Below are 14,257 nucleotides of genomic sequence, written 5' to 3' on the forward strand. Positions count from 1 at the left end.
AGGAGCTGTGGGGGCCATATACGTAGCTGGAGGAGCCATATGCGTGGCGGGAGGAGCTGGGGCGGCCATATGCGTAGCAGGAGGATCTGTAGGGGCCATATGCGTGGCAGTGGGGCCATATGCGTAGCTGGAGGAGCTGTGGGGGCCATATGCATGGCGGGAGGAGCTGGGGGCATACACTGGAGGGGCTGGTCCTGGGCCTTACACAGTACATTACAGGAGACACTGGGGCGGTCATTGCTGTCTTTGTTGGTGGGACGGGAGTGCAGAACGCGCTCACTCTGCCTACACAGTACGTCCTCACACTGGCCAGCGTGAGGAAATAATCCTTTGATTGCAGTAGTGAAGGATCCTATGAATTTTGTCTAATCCATGTTCCCATATTGTTTCCATCTTTATATTTGCCCTGGGAGACTTTCCTGTTCCCCTCCCCGTGTAGAAGCCCTTTTCGGGTTTGCACAATCATCACTGTGTGCCACTTCATAGTGAGCAGCCATTGCCCGGCCTGTTCCCCTCCCTCATCCTCACTGCGGAAACATTGACGGGGGATGTTTAGAAATGTGACTGCAGTTCAGGGCTGGGACCTCTCATACAGTCTCTCAGGGTTGTGCTTTGCAGTGAGCCCATCGGACCCTTCTTAGTACAGTGGGTTTGCTCTAAGATCTGTTTTGGTTATAAGCCCTTAACGCACAATGACATTTCTGTACGTCATCTGTCACGTACTTGCCTCAGAATCGCACTTAGGTACAGTTTTGGGATTGAACAGGAACCTTGTCTGTGCAAACGCCACAACTTGAAAGCCAGGAGCTTGTTACAACAGCCGGGTCAGTAATCTCCAATCCCAGCCTTGAAATAATGGTTAACTGCGTTTTCTGACTTCTGGTGGCTGCAGATATATTTTGTTGTGCTAACTGCAATATCCTATACTCTGTATGTATATACATATATCACATTTGTATCATTTTTATTGTTGGTTGTTGTACACTTGCGAGTTAAAAAAGAAAAAAGTTTGCTGTCCTTTCTTCAATCTGAAATGGTATTAATGTGTCATTGTTGGGCAACTTGTAGTGACTCAATAGTCATAAATAAGGGAAATGAATCATTGTTTGTGGTGGGAAACCTGGATGTTTATCTCCCTCTGCTGGTGACTGAGGGTTAATGCCTGTGTTTTTTTTTTTCCTTTTTGCAATCTGCACAGGTTCAGCGCAGCGTACCTCGGCCCTGTGAGGTTTCCTCATCGTGTGTCATGTGTGCCACTTACCCGGGGGTCTCATGCCAGTTTCCATACAGTGATCCACTATCAGAGCGTCTGACCCTTTTGGATCCAGCTATTCATCCTGTACTCTCCTTTCCAGCTGGTGAGTGTGGGATTACTATCTGCCATTTGTGTAGGACTCACAAGACGGATTAGGAGTAAATTCAGAATATACAGAGGCAGTGTGCTGTGGGCATCGCCCCCGAACTGCACAGGTAGGCATAAGTGGCAGTGATGCATTCTGGCTGTGGCTCAGGATCAGTCTGTACTAGAAATGGTGGAAATCAATTCATAGAACTCATTCCAGTGACTGTCGGGAACCTGTGGTCATTGGACAGGTGCCCTGCAACCCACCCCTTAGGATAATGGGACTCCGGAGTATCTAGATCGCGTCATGTGAATAGACTAGAACGGTTTCTAGACGTAATATTAATCATCGCTTTATTGTGACTCCCACAGATGTCCCTGTTGGTCTGCGCCTTCACTCTCTACTTCGTTCACACAACAAGATGGAAAGACTAAAATCAAGCAAAAAATTAAAACAGCGACCCCAAAATCAAGTCCTCGCCACCCCTGAGGGTCTTCGTACAGACAGAACGGCTGGGATTTTCCATGCTCACAGTAAGTCTGATGACCCACCCTTCATACCTTGTGCATGAATGTTATCGCTGTGTTTGCATCCTGTGGTTCTCCAGCTGTTGTGAAGCTACAACTCCCATCATCTCATGACAGCAGCTACAGAGTCATTCAGACCTCGCCCACTTTAATCTTTTCCTTCCTGTTTCAGGACTTACTGTCCATAGGCCATCTTCAGAGACCCTCCTGAAACAGCACTTGGAACCCTTACCACGCACCTTAAAGTGTGAGCGCATGTCCTCCCTAAAGCCGGAGCGCACACTCTCCCTCTCCATATCTCACAACAAGAAGAGGCATCATAGTCCCCTGGAGCGAGACGGTAAGATTGTCCGACCACTAGTGAACCAGTGTTATCTGTGGTCGCAGCCTCAGGCCGCTAATCTCAGGTTCTCCCGCTTTGCCAGCAGGAAGGCATGAGATGGAGAGCGGGAGGTCCAGTCCTGCGTCAGAAAACCTTTCCGGCCTGTATACGCCTTTGGCTCGGCAACAGTCAACTCCACCTGAAGGGACGACTTCTGCATCGCTCAGCGCTGCTGCTGCCGCCGCCGCTGCGGTACGTGGGGGGGCTTCCCTGTTTCCAGTGATCTGTTCTGCCATGTTGTCCTCATTGGATTTGGGGCACCAGTATATTCATTGTCTGTACCTGATCGACGTTATTGTCCAGGTTCTTTCATGCTACTTTGCACAGGCTGCAGACAAATAGGCCTTCTCGTTTCTGGGTAACTTCTGTTTGTGCTGTATAGCGAACATTGGCTGGTTTCGTCTGGGGTTATACGGACACTTTGACCATTATACAGGGAATGCCGGGAAACCTTTCTTTATTTTGCTGCAACATCAAAGCATAATACAAGCAAATGGAAAGTCATTGCAACCTGCAAGGTACCACCACACGGAGACCACAAAAGATAACATAATGATCACATAAGACTCCCCTTCTGGAGTGTGAACCACTAGACAAGTGACGTTCTGCAAAACCAAGAAGCACTAAAATGTAGTTGGCCAGGCCAGTATTACTGTAAGTAAAGGGGTTGCCAAGGATGTCCATGGGTTGTGTCTGGTATGGCAGCTCAGCCCTTCTAAAAGTAAACAGGGTCAAGGTGCAATATTGCATGCAACTTGTGAACAGGGTTGGACCTTGTTTTACTCATGGGCAATGCTTTTAAGCCTGGGTGGGGCTCATGCCGCTACACAGATCATGTGGCCATAGACCATTGAATGCTGCGGTACCATGCAAGTGAATGAGGGCACATTGGGACCTTGACAAGCAAGTCGGAAGCAGTTGGATGTTTTGCAACTTTCTTGTCGCATCATCATTCATTTGCATTATGCCGGCATATAGCAATCTTTGGTATATTACTCCAAAGTCCTCTGTAACCCCGGCCTGCCATCACCTGTTAAAGCTCCAATTATCTCACATGGCACTGAGGGAGAGAGGGATGCAGGTCCTTCAATATTCTACAGGCCAAAGCCACAGGTAGCACATCTCTGATCTAGAAGAACACTGGCAAGCAAGTATTTAAAAAAAAAAAAAAAAAAAAATGATGGGCTACCAGTTATTTTGACAGATACTGTTATAGGCTTCCTTACTGGCACCTTCAGGAGGGCAGATGATTGTAGGGGACTCCCTGCATTAGTAATCACACTTTTCATGTAAATGCGTCACAATATTGTTTGAGGTTGTTCCTATCCGGGCATGTGAGTATCACTATGGGGGTAAGAGGAGATTGTCTTTTTTTCCTGGACAACACCCCACCATAGATTACGTTGTGTAATGCTGCATAATGGAAATATGGCTGTGCTGCCAGGTATGGGTTAACCAGAAAACACTTATAGGGTATGTTCACACTGGGGGTGTTTGCTGCGTTTTTTTAATGCTAATTTTCAGCTGCTTTTTACAGTACCAGCAAAGCCTATGAGATTTCAGAAATCTCATGCACACACATTGGGTTTTTGTGTGATCAGTATTTTGTGCTTTGCTGCGTTTTTTTTGGACATAGAGCATGTCACTTCTTTCAACGTTTTTGCTGCGTTTTTTTTCACCCATTGAATTGAATGGGTGTTAAAAAAATGCAGCAAAAACCCAGGTATCATTATTTGCTGCATTTTTGCTGCTGAAAATCCAAGGACGTTAGCATGGACAAAGAGGGAAAAAACGCAATAAAATAGGCACCTAAACCTGCGTTTTTGATGCAGGTTCTTTCCTGCCAAGATCAGGTTTTGCTGCAGGAAAAAAAAAGCAACAAAAACACCCTGTGTGAACCTACCTACCCTTACAGTACCAGCCAAAGCCTATGAGATTTCAGAAATCTCATGTACACACATTGATTTTTTTTGTCATCAGGATTTTGTGGTTTGCTGCTTTTTTTGGACATAGAGCGTGTCACTTCTTTCAGCATTTTTGCTGCGTTTTTCACCCATTGGCTTGAATGGGTGTTGAAAAAACACACAGGTATCATTATTTGCAGCCTTTTTTTCTGTAGAAAAGGCATGGACATTAGCATGGACAAAGAGACACAAGTTAGCCCAAATAACACACCAAAAAAAGTGCACCTAAATACACACCTAAACCTGCGTTTTTGCCGCAGCTTCTTTCCTGCCAAGAAATCCGGTTTTGCTGTAGAACAAAAAGCACCAAAAACACCCAGTGTGAACCTGCCCATAAGGTGGATGTCCCAATCAAAAACCACAAACTTATGGACCCCTAACATTTTACCTTTTACTTCGAACGTTAAAACAAGACTTCCCAAGTCTGTTAGTCAGATGTAAATGCAGTACAAAAAAATTGAAAACTGGGTAAGGGTTTTTGAAAAGGGAATAATAGATCATGTGGACTAATAAGCCCTAGAATTCCCTAATGGATTCCCCGCCTGCCAGCAGAGGTTGGTGCCCTAAGTTTCTATGGTATGGCGCACCAACTCATTGGCAGCTTTCCCTTAACACCCTATTGCCCCTAACATAAGTGCAGCACAGGTATCATCCCATATACCACCATGATTATGTGCAAGTGATGAAAAATTTATCACCATATACCACACTAATCTGCAATTCACGAGTAGTGATCAAAAATAGAGTTTAATGAATACTTTATCACAAATACCACCCCTTCCTTCATAACGAGATTTGTGATATATGGTATAATAACCAGTGATCTCTTGTTGTGGCCCGAAAAGGAGGCAAGTACCTTATGTTAGAAAAACTCAAGCCTACCGATCATCAAAACCATAAATGGATCAAAAACATCCGCAAATGGATGCTGAGGATATGATCCCAAGTCACTGATTCAGAATATAGCTTCAATTTATAGAGACTGACATGAGGTCACCAAACTAGAAGGGGAAGGAGGCATAGAGGAGCATTGCCAAAACTTCAATCACATAACATTCTATATATTATCCAATACAATTTACCAGCCACAAATTAATACAGCATTCACCAATATATTGACTCTGATATAGCACTTAGAAAATAGGAGAACCTGAGTCTTCATATTAAAAAATATAATTTATTTATACAAAAATATGAAATAAATACTCTATAGAATTTCCATAAATATTACATATGTATGGATACAAATGTGATCCTCAAAAGTGACAAAAAATAGTAGGGCAATCCTAATCAAAACATATGCCTGAACTAGGCTGTGAAGGCTGTAAAGTAAATTATACTGAAGCGCTGCACCAAGAACACAGAGCATATAGTAAATCAGGGGTTAATTACCCATAGTGATGATCTCTCCGGTTCAGTCCAGGGAGCGATCACTCACCCCGCCGCGCGTTTCGCGTGCCCCCTTGAGGAAGCGACAGCCACGCTCGTGAAACGCGTGTCGGGGTATAAGTGGTCACTCCCTGGAATGGACCGGAGAGATCATCACTGGGTAATTAACCCATGATTTACTATATGCGCTGTGTTCTTGGTGCAGCGCTTCAGTATAATTTACCTTACAGCCTTCACAGCCTATTTCACACATGTTTTGATTAGGATTGCATTACTATACGTGGATGAATGGCTTATGACTTTTCCTTGTTGCCATCATGGGGCTGCATACACATGTCCTGTAGGATATTGTCTCTGGTGCTGCACCTTTTAGATCCAGGTCAGCGGGAACTCAAATTTTTATCACTTTTGAGGATCACGTTTCTATATCCATACATGTGTAATATTTATGGAAATTGTATTGAGTATTTATTTCATATTTTTGTATAAATTATATTTTTTAATATTATTGAACGTGAAACATGTACATACTGGCTTGAATCCATGAGCAACTCTGCTTCACTAGCTTCATCTAGAAATCTATGTAAATTTTGGCAGTCTATGGGGTACTACAGCCTTGTATATTCGTCCCATGAACTAATGGACATCCTGTCATCCTTTGATGACTGCTCATGATTTATTCTCGCGTTGTGTGGCAGGGTATATTTTTGCTTTCAAAAGGTGTTATTGAATATGTCTGATATATGTTCTGTATTGTTCTATATCTAGTATCCTCTGGGCCTATGGTTGTGGAGTGTATGCTGTAATGATGCACTCTACTACATGTAGAGGTTTTTCTTGGTTTGGTTGTAGATTGATGTGTCTCTTTGGTGGCATTGCTTAATGGGATCATAGGTGCTTAACCATATAGAAACACCATTTTTGACACTTGCCATATTAAGCCTTACATTTTTTGGACTCGATTATGGTCACTTCCGGCACGCATTGCCCCTTACAATATCAGCGGCAAGGACCTCACTCAGAACACACCATTGCATGTGGCCACAATGATCCCCTGAAGAACCCCAGTACTCCTGGGGGGAAACCCTTCGGGATTTTGGCATGTGCGACCCTACACTATGGGTCTGCCTGAATGGGACTTCTGATATGTATGACCTGTACTTTGGGTCTGGCTGAACATCACAGATGAATTTATTACTTGCCCTGAAGTCTCTAGAGATCATTTTCTGCTATATAGAATGTTATGTGATTGAAGTTTTGGCAATGCTCCTCTATGCCTCCTTCCCCTTCTACTTTGGTGACCTCATGTCAGTCTCTAGAAATTGACGCTATATTCTGAATCAGTGACTTGGGATCATATTCTCAGCAGCAATTTGCTGATGTTTTTGATCCATTTATGGTTTTGATGATGTGTAGGCTTGAGTTTTTCTAATATAAGGTACTTGCCTCCTTTTCAGGCCACAACAAGAGATTATTGGTTATTATGCCGTAATCTGGTTATGAAGGAAGGGATGATATTGGTGATGAAGTATTCATTGAACTCTACTGCAAGTGAATTGCACTGGTACAGATCTTCTGCACTGATTAGTGTGGTATATGGTGATAAGGTATTATTTGCCTCTTTTTGTGGAATTTTTCATCACACGCACATAACCAGGGCATGGGAAGATGCCTGCGCTGCACTTTGTTAGGGGAGCATTAAAGGGGTTGTCCACTACTTTCAGTTAACCCCCCAATGTATCCCCCCGGGGCCCCTAATGAATTGTGTAAATACCTTCTGTTGCCGTTTTCGCCTGTGAGCGGCGCTATGGCAGCGGCTGAGTCTGGGTCACGTGACCCCCAGGCTGCAGCCGCCGCTTATTTCCGCCGACGTCACGTCAATTTCCAGACTCTGGAAATTGACGTGACGTCAGCAACAGGCGTGACCAAGGCTCCACAGGCAGCAGTCACTTAAGAGTGACTGGGCTGCCTGCGGGGATGTGGGCTGCCTGCGGGGCTGTGCTGGGGGCGGGCGGGGCTGTGCTGGGATGGATCTGCTGGGCTGGCCGGCCGCGCTCATGTGCCGAGATGTGCGGCCGGTGCATCGGCGGCGGCGGCCGGTGCCACGGCGGGGGTCTGCGCGGTAAAGGTCTGTGCTGAAGGTGCTGGAGTGTGCGGGGGTCTGCGGGGCTGTGCAGCTGCGTCTGTGTGCAGGCATCGTCCGATGGGACTACAAGTCCCATCGGGCTCTGCCTGCTACAGTGACAGTCAGTGACACAATAGCCAATGATGGGACAGTAGTAGTCCCATCATCCGGCTAATGTGTTGAATGTAAAAAAAAAACAAACCACACAATACATACATAGAACACACATACAGGACATGCAGCATGCGACATGTACCATGCGACGACATGCAGCATGTGACATACACCATACGACATGTGACAACATGCGACATGTGCCATGCGACAACATGTGACATGCGGCGACATTCGACGGCATGCACCATGCGACGACATGCACCATGTGACATGCGATGACATGCAGCATGCGACATGCACCATGTGACAACATGCGACGACATGTGACAACATGCGACGACATGCACCATGCAATGACATGCGACATGTGACAACATGCGACGACATGCAACATGTGACATCATGCGACATGCACCATGCGACATGTGACGGCATGCGACATGCGGTGACATTCGACGTCATGCAGCATGCGACAGGCAGCATGTGACATGCAGCATGCACCATGCGACAACATGCACCATGTTACATGCAACATGCGACGACATGTTACATTCAGCATGCGACGACATGTGACATGCGACGACATGCACCATGCGATGACATGCAGCATGTGACATCATGGGACATGCCACATACAGTACATACATACATACATACAGTACATATAACATAGATTACATACTCACCATCACTTGTCACTTTGTTCCCCGTAGCCAGTGTCACCTATAAAAAATATTAAAATAATAAACAAACACTATACTCCCTGATCCGCAGAAATCCAATAAAAACGAGTGTCCCACGACGATCTCCCGTGGAGAGCAGGAGCATCAGCTGATGCGACTGCTCTCCAGGGGCTCCAGGAACACAATGAGGGGAGGAAGGTATCCTTCCACAATGTATTCCTCACAATGTATTCCTACGCCCCTGTGAGAAAATAGTCCCTGGTCTCACTTTTCGCATTGCTGTGTGAAAAAGTTCCCACGCAGCTTTTTGCCATAAAGTGAGACCAGTGAACTATAGTAACCTCTCAGTGATGCACTGCAGGAGCCATTGTCTCCTGTCAGTGTGTCACTGAGGGTCCTATAGAGCAGTGAAATCACCCAATGTCACTGTCCTATAGAGGAGATCGTCGTGGGACACTCGTTATTAATTGGACTACGGCGGACAGGTAGTATACGGTTTATTATTTTACATTTTTTGCAGGCGCTGAAGTATGGTAAGTATGGTTAAATGAAGAATAATAAAATACTTTTTTCCTAATGTTTGTGTTTTATTAACCCTTTATTACTATTGGATTAATAACGGATAGGCGTATTATTGACGCCTCTCCGTTATTAACCCGGCTTAATGTCACCTTACAATAGCAAGGTGACATTAACCCCTTATTACCTCATATCCCACCGCTACACGGGAGTGGGAAGAGAGGGGCTAAGTGCCGGAATTGGTGCATCTTACAGATGCACCATTTCCGGGGCGGCTGCGGACTGGTATTTGTAGCCGGGGGGGACCAATATCCATGGCCCCTCTCTAGGCTATGAATATCAGCCGCAGGGTCCCCCTATTTTAATAGCCAGTAAAGGCTACGCAGACAGCTGCGGGCTGATATTCATAGCAGGCTACAAATATTGGCCGTCGGCTTTCCCCCTCTGGCGCAGAAAATTGCGCGGGAGCCCACGCCGTTTTTTTCCGGGTTTTTAAATTAAACGCTCATAAAGGCCTATTTCACCCTTGCGTCGGTACGGGTCCGTTGCTATGCGTCGGGCCTACGTACTGACTCACGTTGTGAAATTTGTGCACGTCGTGGGCAGCGGTTGCAGTTTTTCAACGCATCCGCTGCCCATTCTGAAGTCCGGGGAGGAGGGGGTTTAGTTTTGGCCATGCATGTGCAGTAGAAAATGGCGGACGCGATGGACAAAACAACGTTCACTTGAACGTTTTTTCGTTCCAACGGTCCCCCAAAACACAACACATCCGTTGCACGACGGACGCGACGTGTGGCGATCCGTCACTAATACAAGTCTATGGGTAAAAAACGCATCCTGTGAGCACATTTGCAGGATCCGTTTTTTTCCCAAAAAGACAGATTGCTAAAAATGCCAGTGTGAAAGTAGCCTTAGGCTCCTTTCACACTAGTGTCGGTACGGGGCGGTCGCGCTGCGTCGGCACGACGTACCGACGCATACTGTGACAAAAATGCCTGACGTGGGCATCGGAAGCAGTCTTAAGACGCTTCCGCTGCCCCATTGCAAGGTCCGGGGAGGAGGGGGCTGCGTTTCGCCCGTGCATGCGCGGTCGAAAATGGCGGACTTGACGCACAAAAAAAGTTACATGTAACTTTTTTTGTGCAGGCGGTGCGCCAAAACACGGCGCAACCGTCGCACAACGGTTGCGACGTGTGGCACTGCGTCGCTAATAAAAGTCTATGGAGAAAAAAACGCATCCTGCGGGCAACTTTGCAGGATGCGTTTTTTCTCCTCTACGACGCATTGCGACGTGCAGTGCACGACGCTAGTGTGAAAGAGGCCTTAGAAACATCGGCCTTTCTATTATATATCTATCCATAGATATATTTATCTATAGATATACCTATAGATACATAGATGTTTCTATCCATATATTTGGCTGCTTTCACACATCAGGTTTTTGCCGTGAGGCACAATCCGGCGAGTTATGAAAAAAACGGATCAATTTTTTCCGCCGGATCCGTTTTTTTCTCATAGAGTTGTATTAGCGCCGGATTGCGCCTGATGGCCACACGTTTCATCCGTTTTTTGCCGGATCCGTCAAAAAAGCTGTTTCCGCCGGACGGAAAACACATACAGAGGAACGTTTTTTGTGTCTGGCGAAAAATCGCACAGCGATGGATCCGGCAAAAAAACGTATGAAACTGAGATGTGAAATGATGAATCCGGCCTTGGAATCCGTTTTTTCATGCATGTTTCCATTCAAATCATGCACATTTTCCATTTATTTATTTCCAAAAACGGCATTAAAACCGTGCATAAACCGCACCAAAAAAAAGCATCAAAACTGCACCAAACACTGCATCAAAACCTGGTGCAGTTTTGCAGTTTTGGTGCGGTTTTGATGCGGTTTTTGCGCAGTTTTGATGCAATTTTTGGTGCGGTTTTGATGCAGTTTTTGGTGCGGTTTTGATGCAGTTCTTGGTGCAGTTTTTATGCCTTTTTTTCAGTTTTGATGCGTTTTTTATGCAGTTTTTTTGCATGGTTTTGATGCATTTTTTAATTCGCTTTTGGTGCGGTTTTTGCGCGGTTTTTATGCATTTTGGTGCATTTTTGAAAGCTAAATAAAGATGTATTATTGAACAAACAAAAAAAGATTTGTGATGTCATTATTGTCCAACCTCCTCTTTTACATTTGTCCAACCCACACTCCATTACACACACAGATAGATGATAGATGAAATGGATAGACAGAGCTGCGTATAGATAGATCTATAGATGCATACATCTATCTATTCATATATCTATCTATAGATGTGTCTGGATAGATGTATGGATAGTGTAGGGTGTGTGTCCACTGTCCGGATTACATCCGAATGAGCTGCAAATTGGATGCTGCGTACTTGTAGTCCCATCGGATGATGCCTGCACACAGACCCCCAAAAGACCCCCCGCACACACCCGAACAGTCCCGCACGCACCCGAACAGCCCCGCTCACACACGAACAGTCCCGCACAGGGCTGTACACATCTGAACAGACCCGCACACATCCGAACAGCCCCGCTCACACACGAACAGTCCCGCACACACCCGAACAGCCCCGCACAGGGCTGTACACATCTGAACAGACCCGCACACATCCGAACAGCCCACAGACCCCGCACACACCTGAACAGTCCCGTACAGCGCCGCACACATCCGAACAGCCCGCAGACCCAGCAAGCACATACACGCACACCGTCACCGCCCACATTATGCCCACACACTTTCCTCCTCCCGAGCTGCAGCGTTTCTCGGACCCATATCCGCATCTAAACTGCAGATCTTTTTTACATCTGCGGTTTTGCTCTGGATGTGCCCAACTCAATGAAAGTCTATGGGTGCAGAAACGCTGCAGTTCTGCACAAAAGTGACATGCTGCGAGAGAAAAGCTGCGTTTCGGTGCGGCTTTTTCCGCAGCATGTGCACAAGTCTGCGGCTCCCATAGACTTACATTGGTTGTGCACTACACTGCGGATTTGATGCAATTCAAAAGCTCCAGGGGTGAAGGGGTTTAGAAACATGGATATGGACATATCTATGGAAATAGACATAGATATACAGATATATCTGTATGTATTCATCCATCTATCTTATCTATCTATTATCTGTCTATCTATCTATCCATCTATCTGTGTGTAATGGAGTGTGGGTTGGACAGATGTAAAAGAGGAGGTTGGACAGAAATGACATCACAAATCTTTTTGAAGATAGAGGGGGAGAAGAGGGAGGGGTTGGGGTGTGTTTTGGAGTGGGTGTGCCAGGTGCAGAGTTATAGGCGAGTGCAATGCATCATGGAACTTGTAGTATTAGAGCACAGTAAGTCAGGAGAAAGGAAGTTGTCGATTAACCCCATGAGAGCTGGATCCAGCGCTGAAGATGTGCTGCTACAGCATGATAAAAGGTAATATTGCTAAAATAAACACAGTAGATGTTTTCAGTGGCACATAATAGCAAGATTTATGAAAAAAAAAAAAAGTTATAGTAGTGGACAACTTCTTTAAGGGAAAGCCGCTGACGAGTTGGGGTGCCATACTGTAGACACTTGGAGTTCCAACTTCCGCTGGCAGGCAGGGAATTCTAGGGGCTTATTACTCCGCACATTGTGTGCTGCCAGGTATACCTGATGTGCATAAAAACTGGCCCCCTCACCTAATGCTATATGTCTGAGTGTGCATACGGTCAGTGATGCTTCAGGTATCCGGTTACAGGATTGCTTGATAAAACTAAGGAAATGTCTCCTCCAAATGTCAGCATGGCTTCTCCTATCCAGCATTAAAAACCACAGGGCACTAAAGTGCTGACCCACGCCGGCCCTGCTCCCTCCATTGGGTGACACCACTATCCTTATGGTTCCTATAGCGTCCCATCCATGTATTTATCGTGCTTGTCCGGGATGTAAATTCTATAGTAACGTGCTGGCGTACAGTGCGGTAATTGAGAAGCTGAAGGCGCCCTCTGCTGGGGGAGTTTCGTGTTGCAGACATTGTTTTCCTCTGCCCATGTCGCCCACACTGTTCGGAAACCATTTTTAATCTGCCTTAAAGTTTAATGCTAATAATAACAGGTCATGAGATGCACAAATGAGGTTGCAAATAGATAGATGTCTATCGAGTGTGTATATACTGTGACACGTGTGCTTGCTCCCAGCTTGTTGGGAAGTGTGACTGGTTGTGTAAGGCTACTTCCACACTTTCATCTTTTAGAATCAGTCACAATCTGTCAAAGTGTTGAAAAGACGGATCCTGTGCAGATTTTAAAAAACAGATGCACTGGATCCTGTGTTTTGACGGATCCGTCGATGCATCAGCTGCAGGAAAAATGGGTTAAATTAAAGGAATAGAAATCCTTCCAGGCATGCTCAGTGTAAAAAAACGGAATCTGTTGCTGGATCCTGCGCCCATAGGCTTCCATTCTAGCCAACAACGGACGCCGCAGGATCCGTCGCTGTACTTTTTTTCGACGCAGACAAAAAAGTTACATTGAACGTTTTTTCCAGACGACGGTCCGCCAAAACACGACAGATCTGTCACACGACGGATGCGACGTGTGGCCATCCGTCGCGATCCGTCGCTAATACAAGTCTATGGGGAAAAAAACGGATCCTGCGGGCAAATTTGCAGGATCCGTTTTTTTCCCAAAACAACGCATTGCAACGGATCTGAAAAGACGGAACTGTGAAAGTAGCCTAATGAGACGTATGCCTGCAGTGCCTTGCTCCCTGGTGAACATTGCAGTGTGTGGTCTTGTTGGGGGCTGCACCAGCAGACTCATCAGTTGCAAGTTTTCATTATAAAACCCATTAATTTTACCCAGTGAGGACGACGGAAATATATAATGTAAATAACCAGAAAGTGGGGACTCTAACGCTGCCCCATATGCGACGTTGATTTTGGACATTGCCTCTGATGCACTTTATTTTATGAACTGTTCTCAAATTTTATTCCTGATTTTGTTTCTCCTCATACCCCTCAGGCTGCCAGAAGACGGCGGGTGGAGACTTCTTATGACATTGACAACATCGTGATACCCATGTCTGTGGCAGCCACCACCAGAGTAGAGAGACTTCAATACAAAGAGATCCTTACTCCCAGGTGTGTACATGCATCATGACTATATCGTGCATAGAATATATACACTCATGGCTGAAAGTGTTGGCACCCTTGAAATTGTTCCAGAAAATAATA

At 45.8% G+C, this 14,257-nt stretch overlaps 1 protein-coding gene across 4 annotated transcripts in view; it reads left to right on the top strand.

Moving 5' to 3' along the window:
- KANSL1 (KAT8 regulatory NSL complex subunit 1) overlaps positions 1–14,257 on the top strand; it is a 119,063-nt gene that overhangs the window by 91,436 nt on the left and 13,370 nt on the right. For all 4 annotated transcript variants that reach the window (XM_077252721.1, XM_077252720.1, XM_077252723.1 and 1 more), the window contains 5 exons: positions 1,199–1,358; positions 1,715–1,876; positions 2,043–2,210; positions 2,299–2,444; positions 14,046–14,164. In XM_077252721.1, coding sequence (XP_077108836.1) covers positions 1,199–1,358; positions 1,715–1,876; positions 2,043–2,210; positions 2,299–2,444; positions 14,046–14,164 — 755 coding nt within the window. The remainder of the gene's footprint in view (positions 1–1,198; positions 1,359–1,714; positions 1,877–2,042; positions 2,211–2,298; positions 2,445–14,045; positions 14,165–14,257) is intronic.

This window comes from Ranitomeya variabilis, chromosome 4 (assembly GCF_051348905.1).
Source record: "Ranitomeya variabilis isolate aRanVar5 chromosome 4, aRanVar5.hap1, whole genome shotgun sequence".
NCBI classification, from domain to species: domain Eukaryota; kingdom Metazoa; phylum Chordata; class Amphibia; order Anura; family Dendrobatidae; genus Ranitomeya; species Ranitomeya variabilis.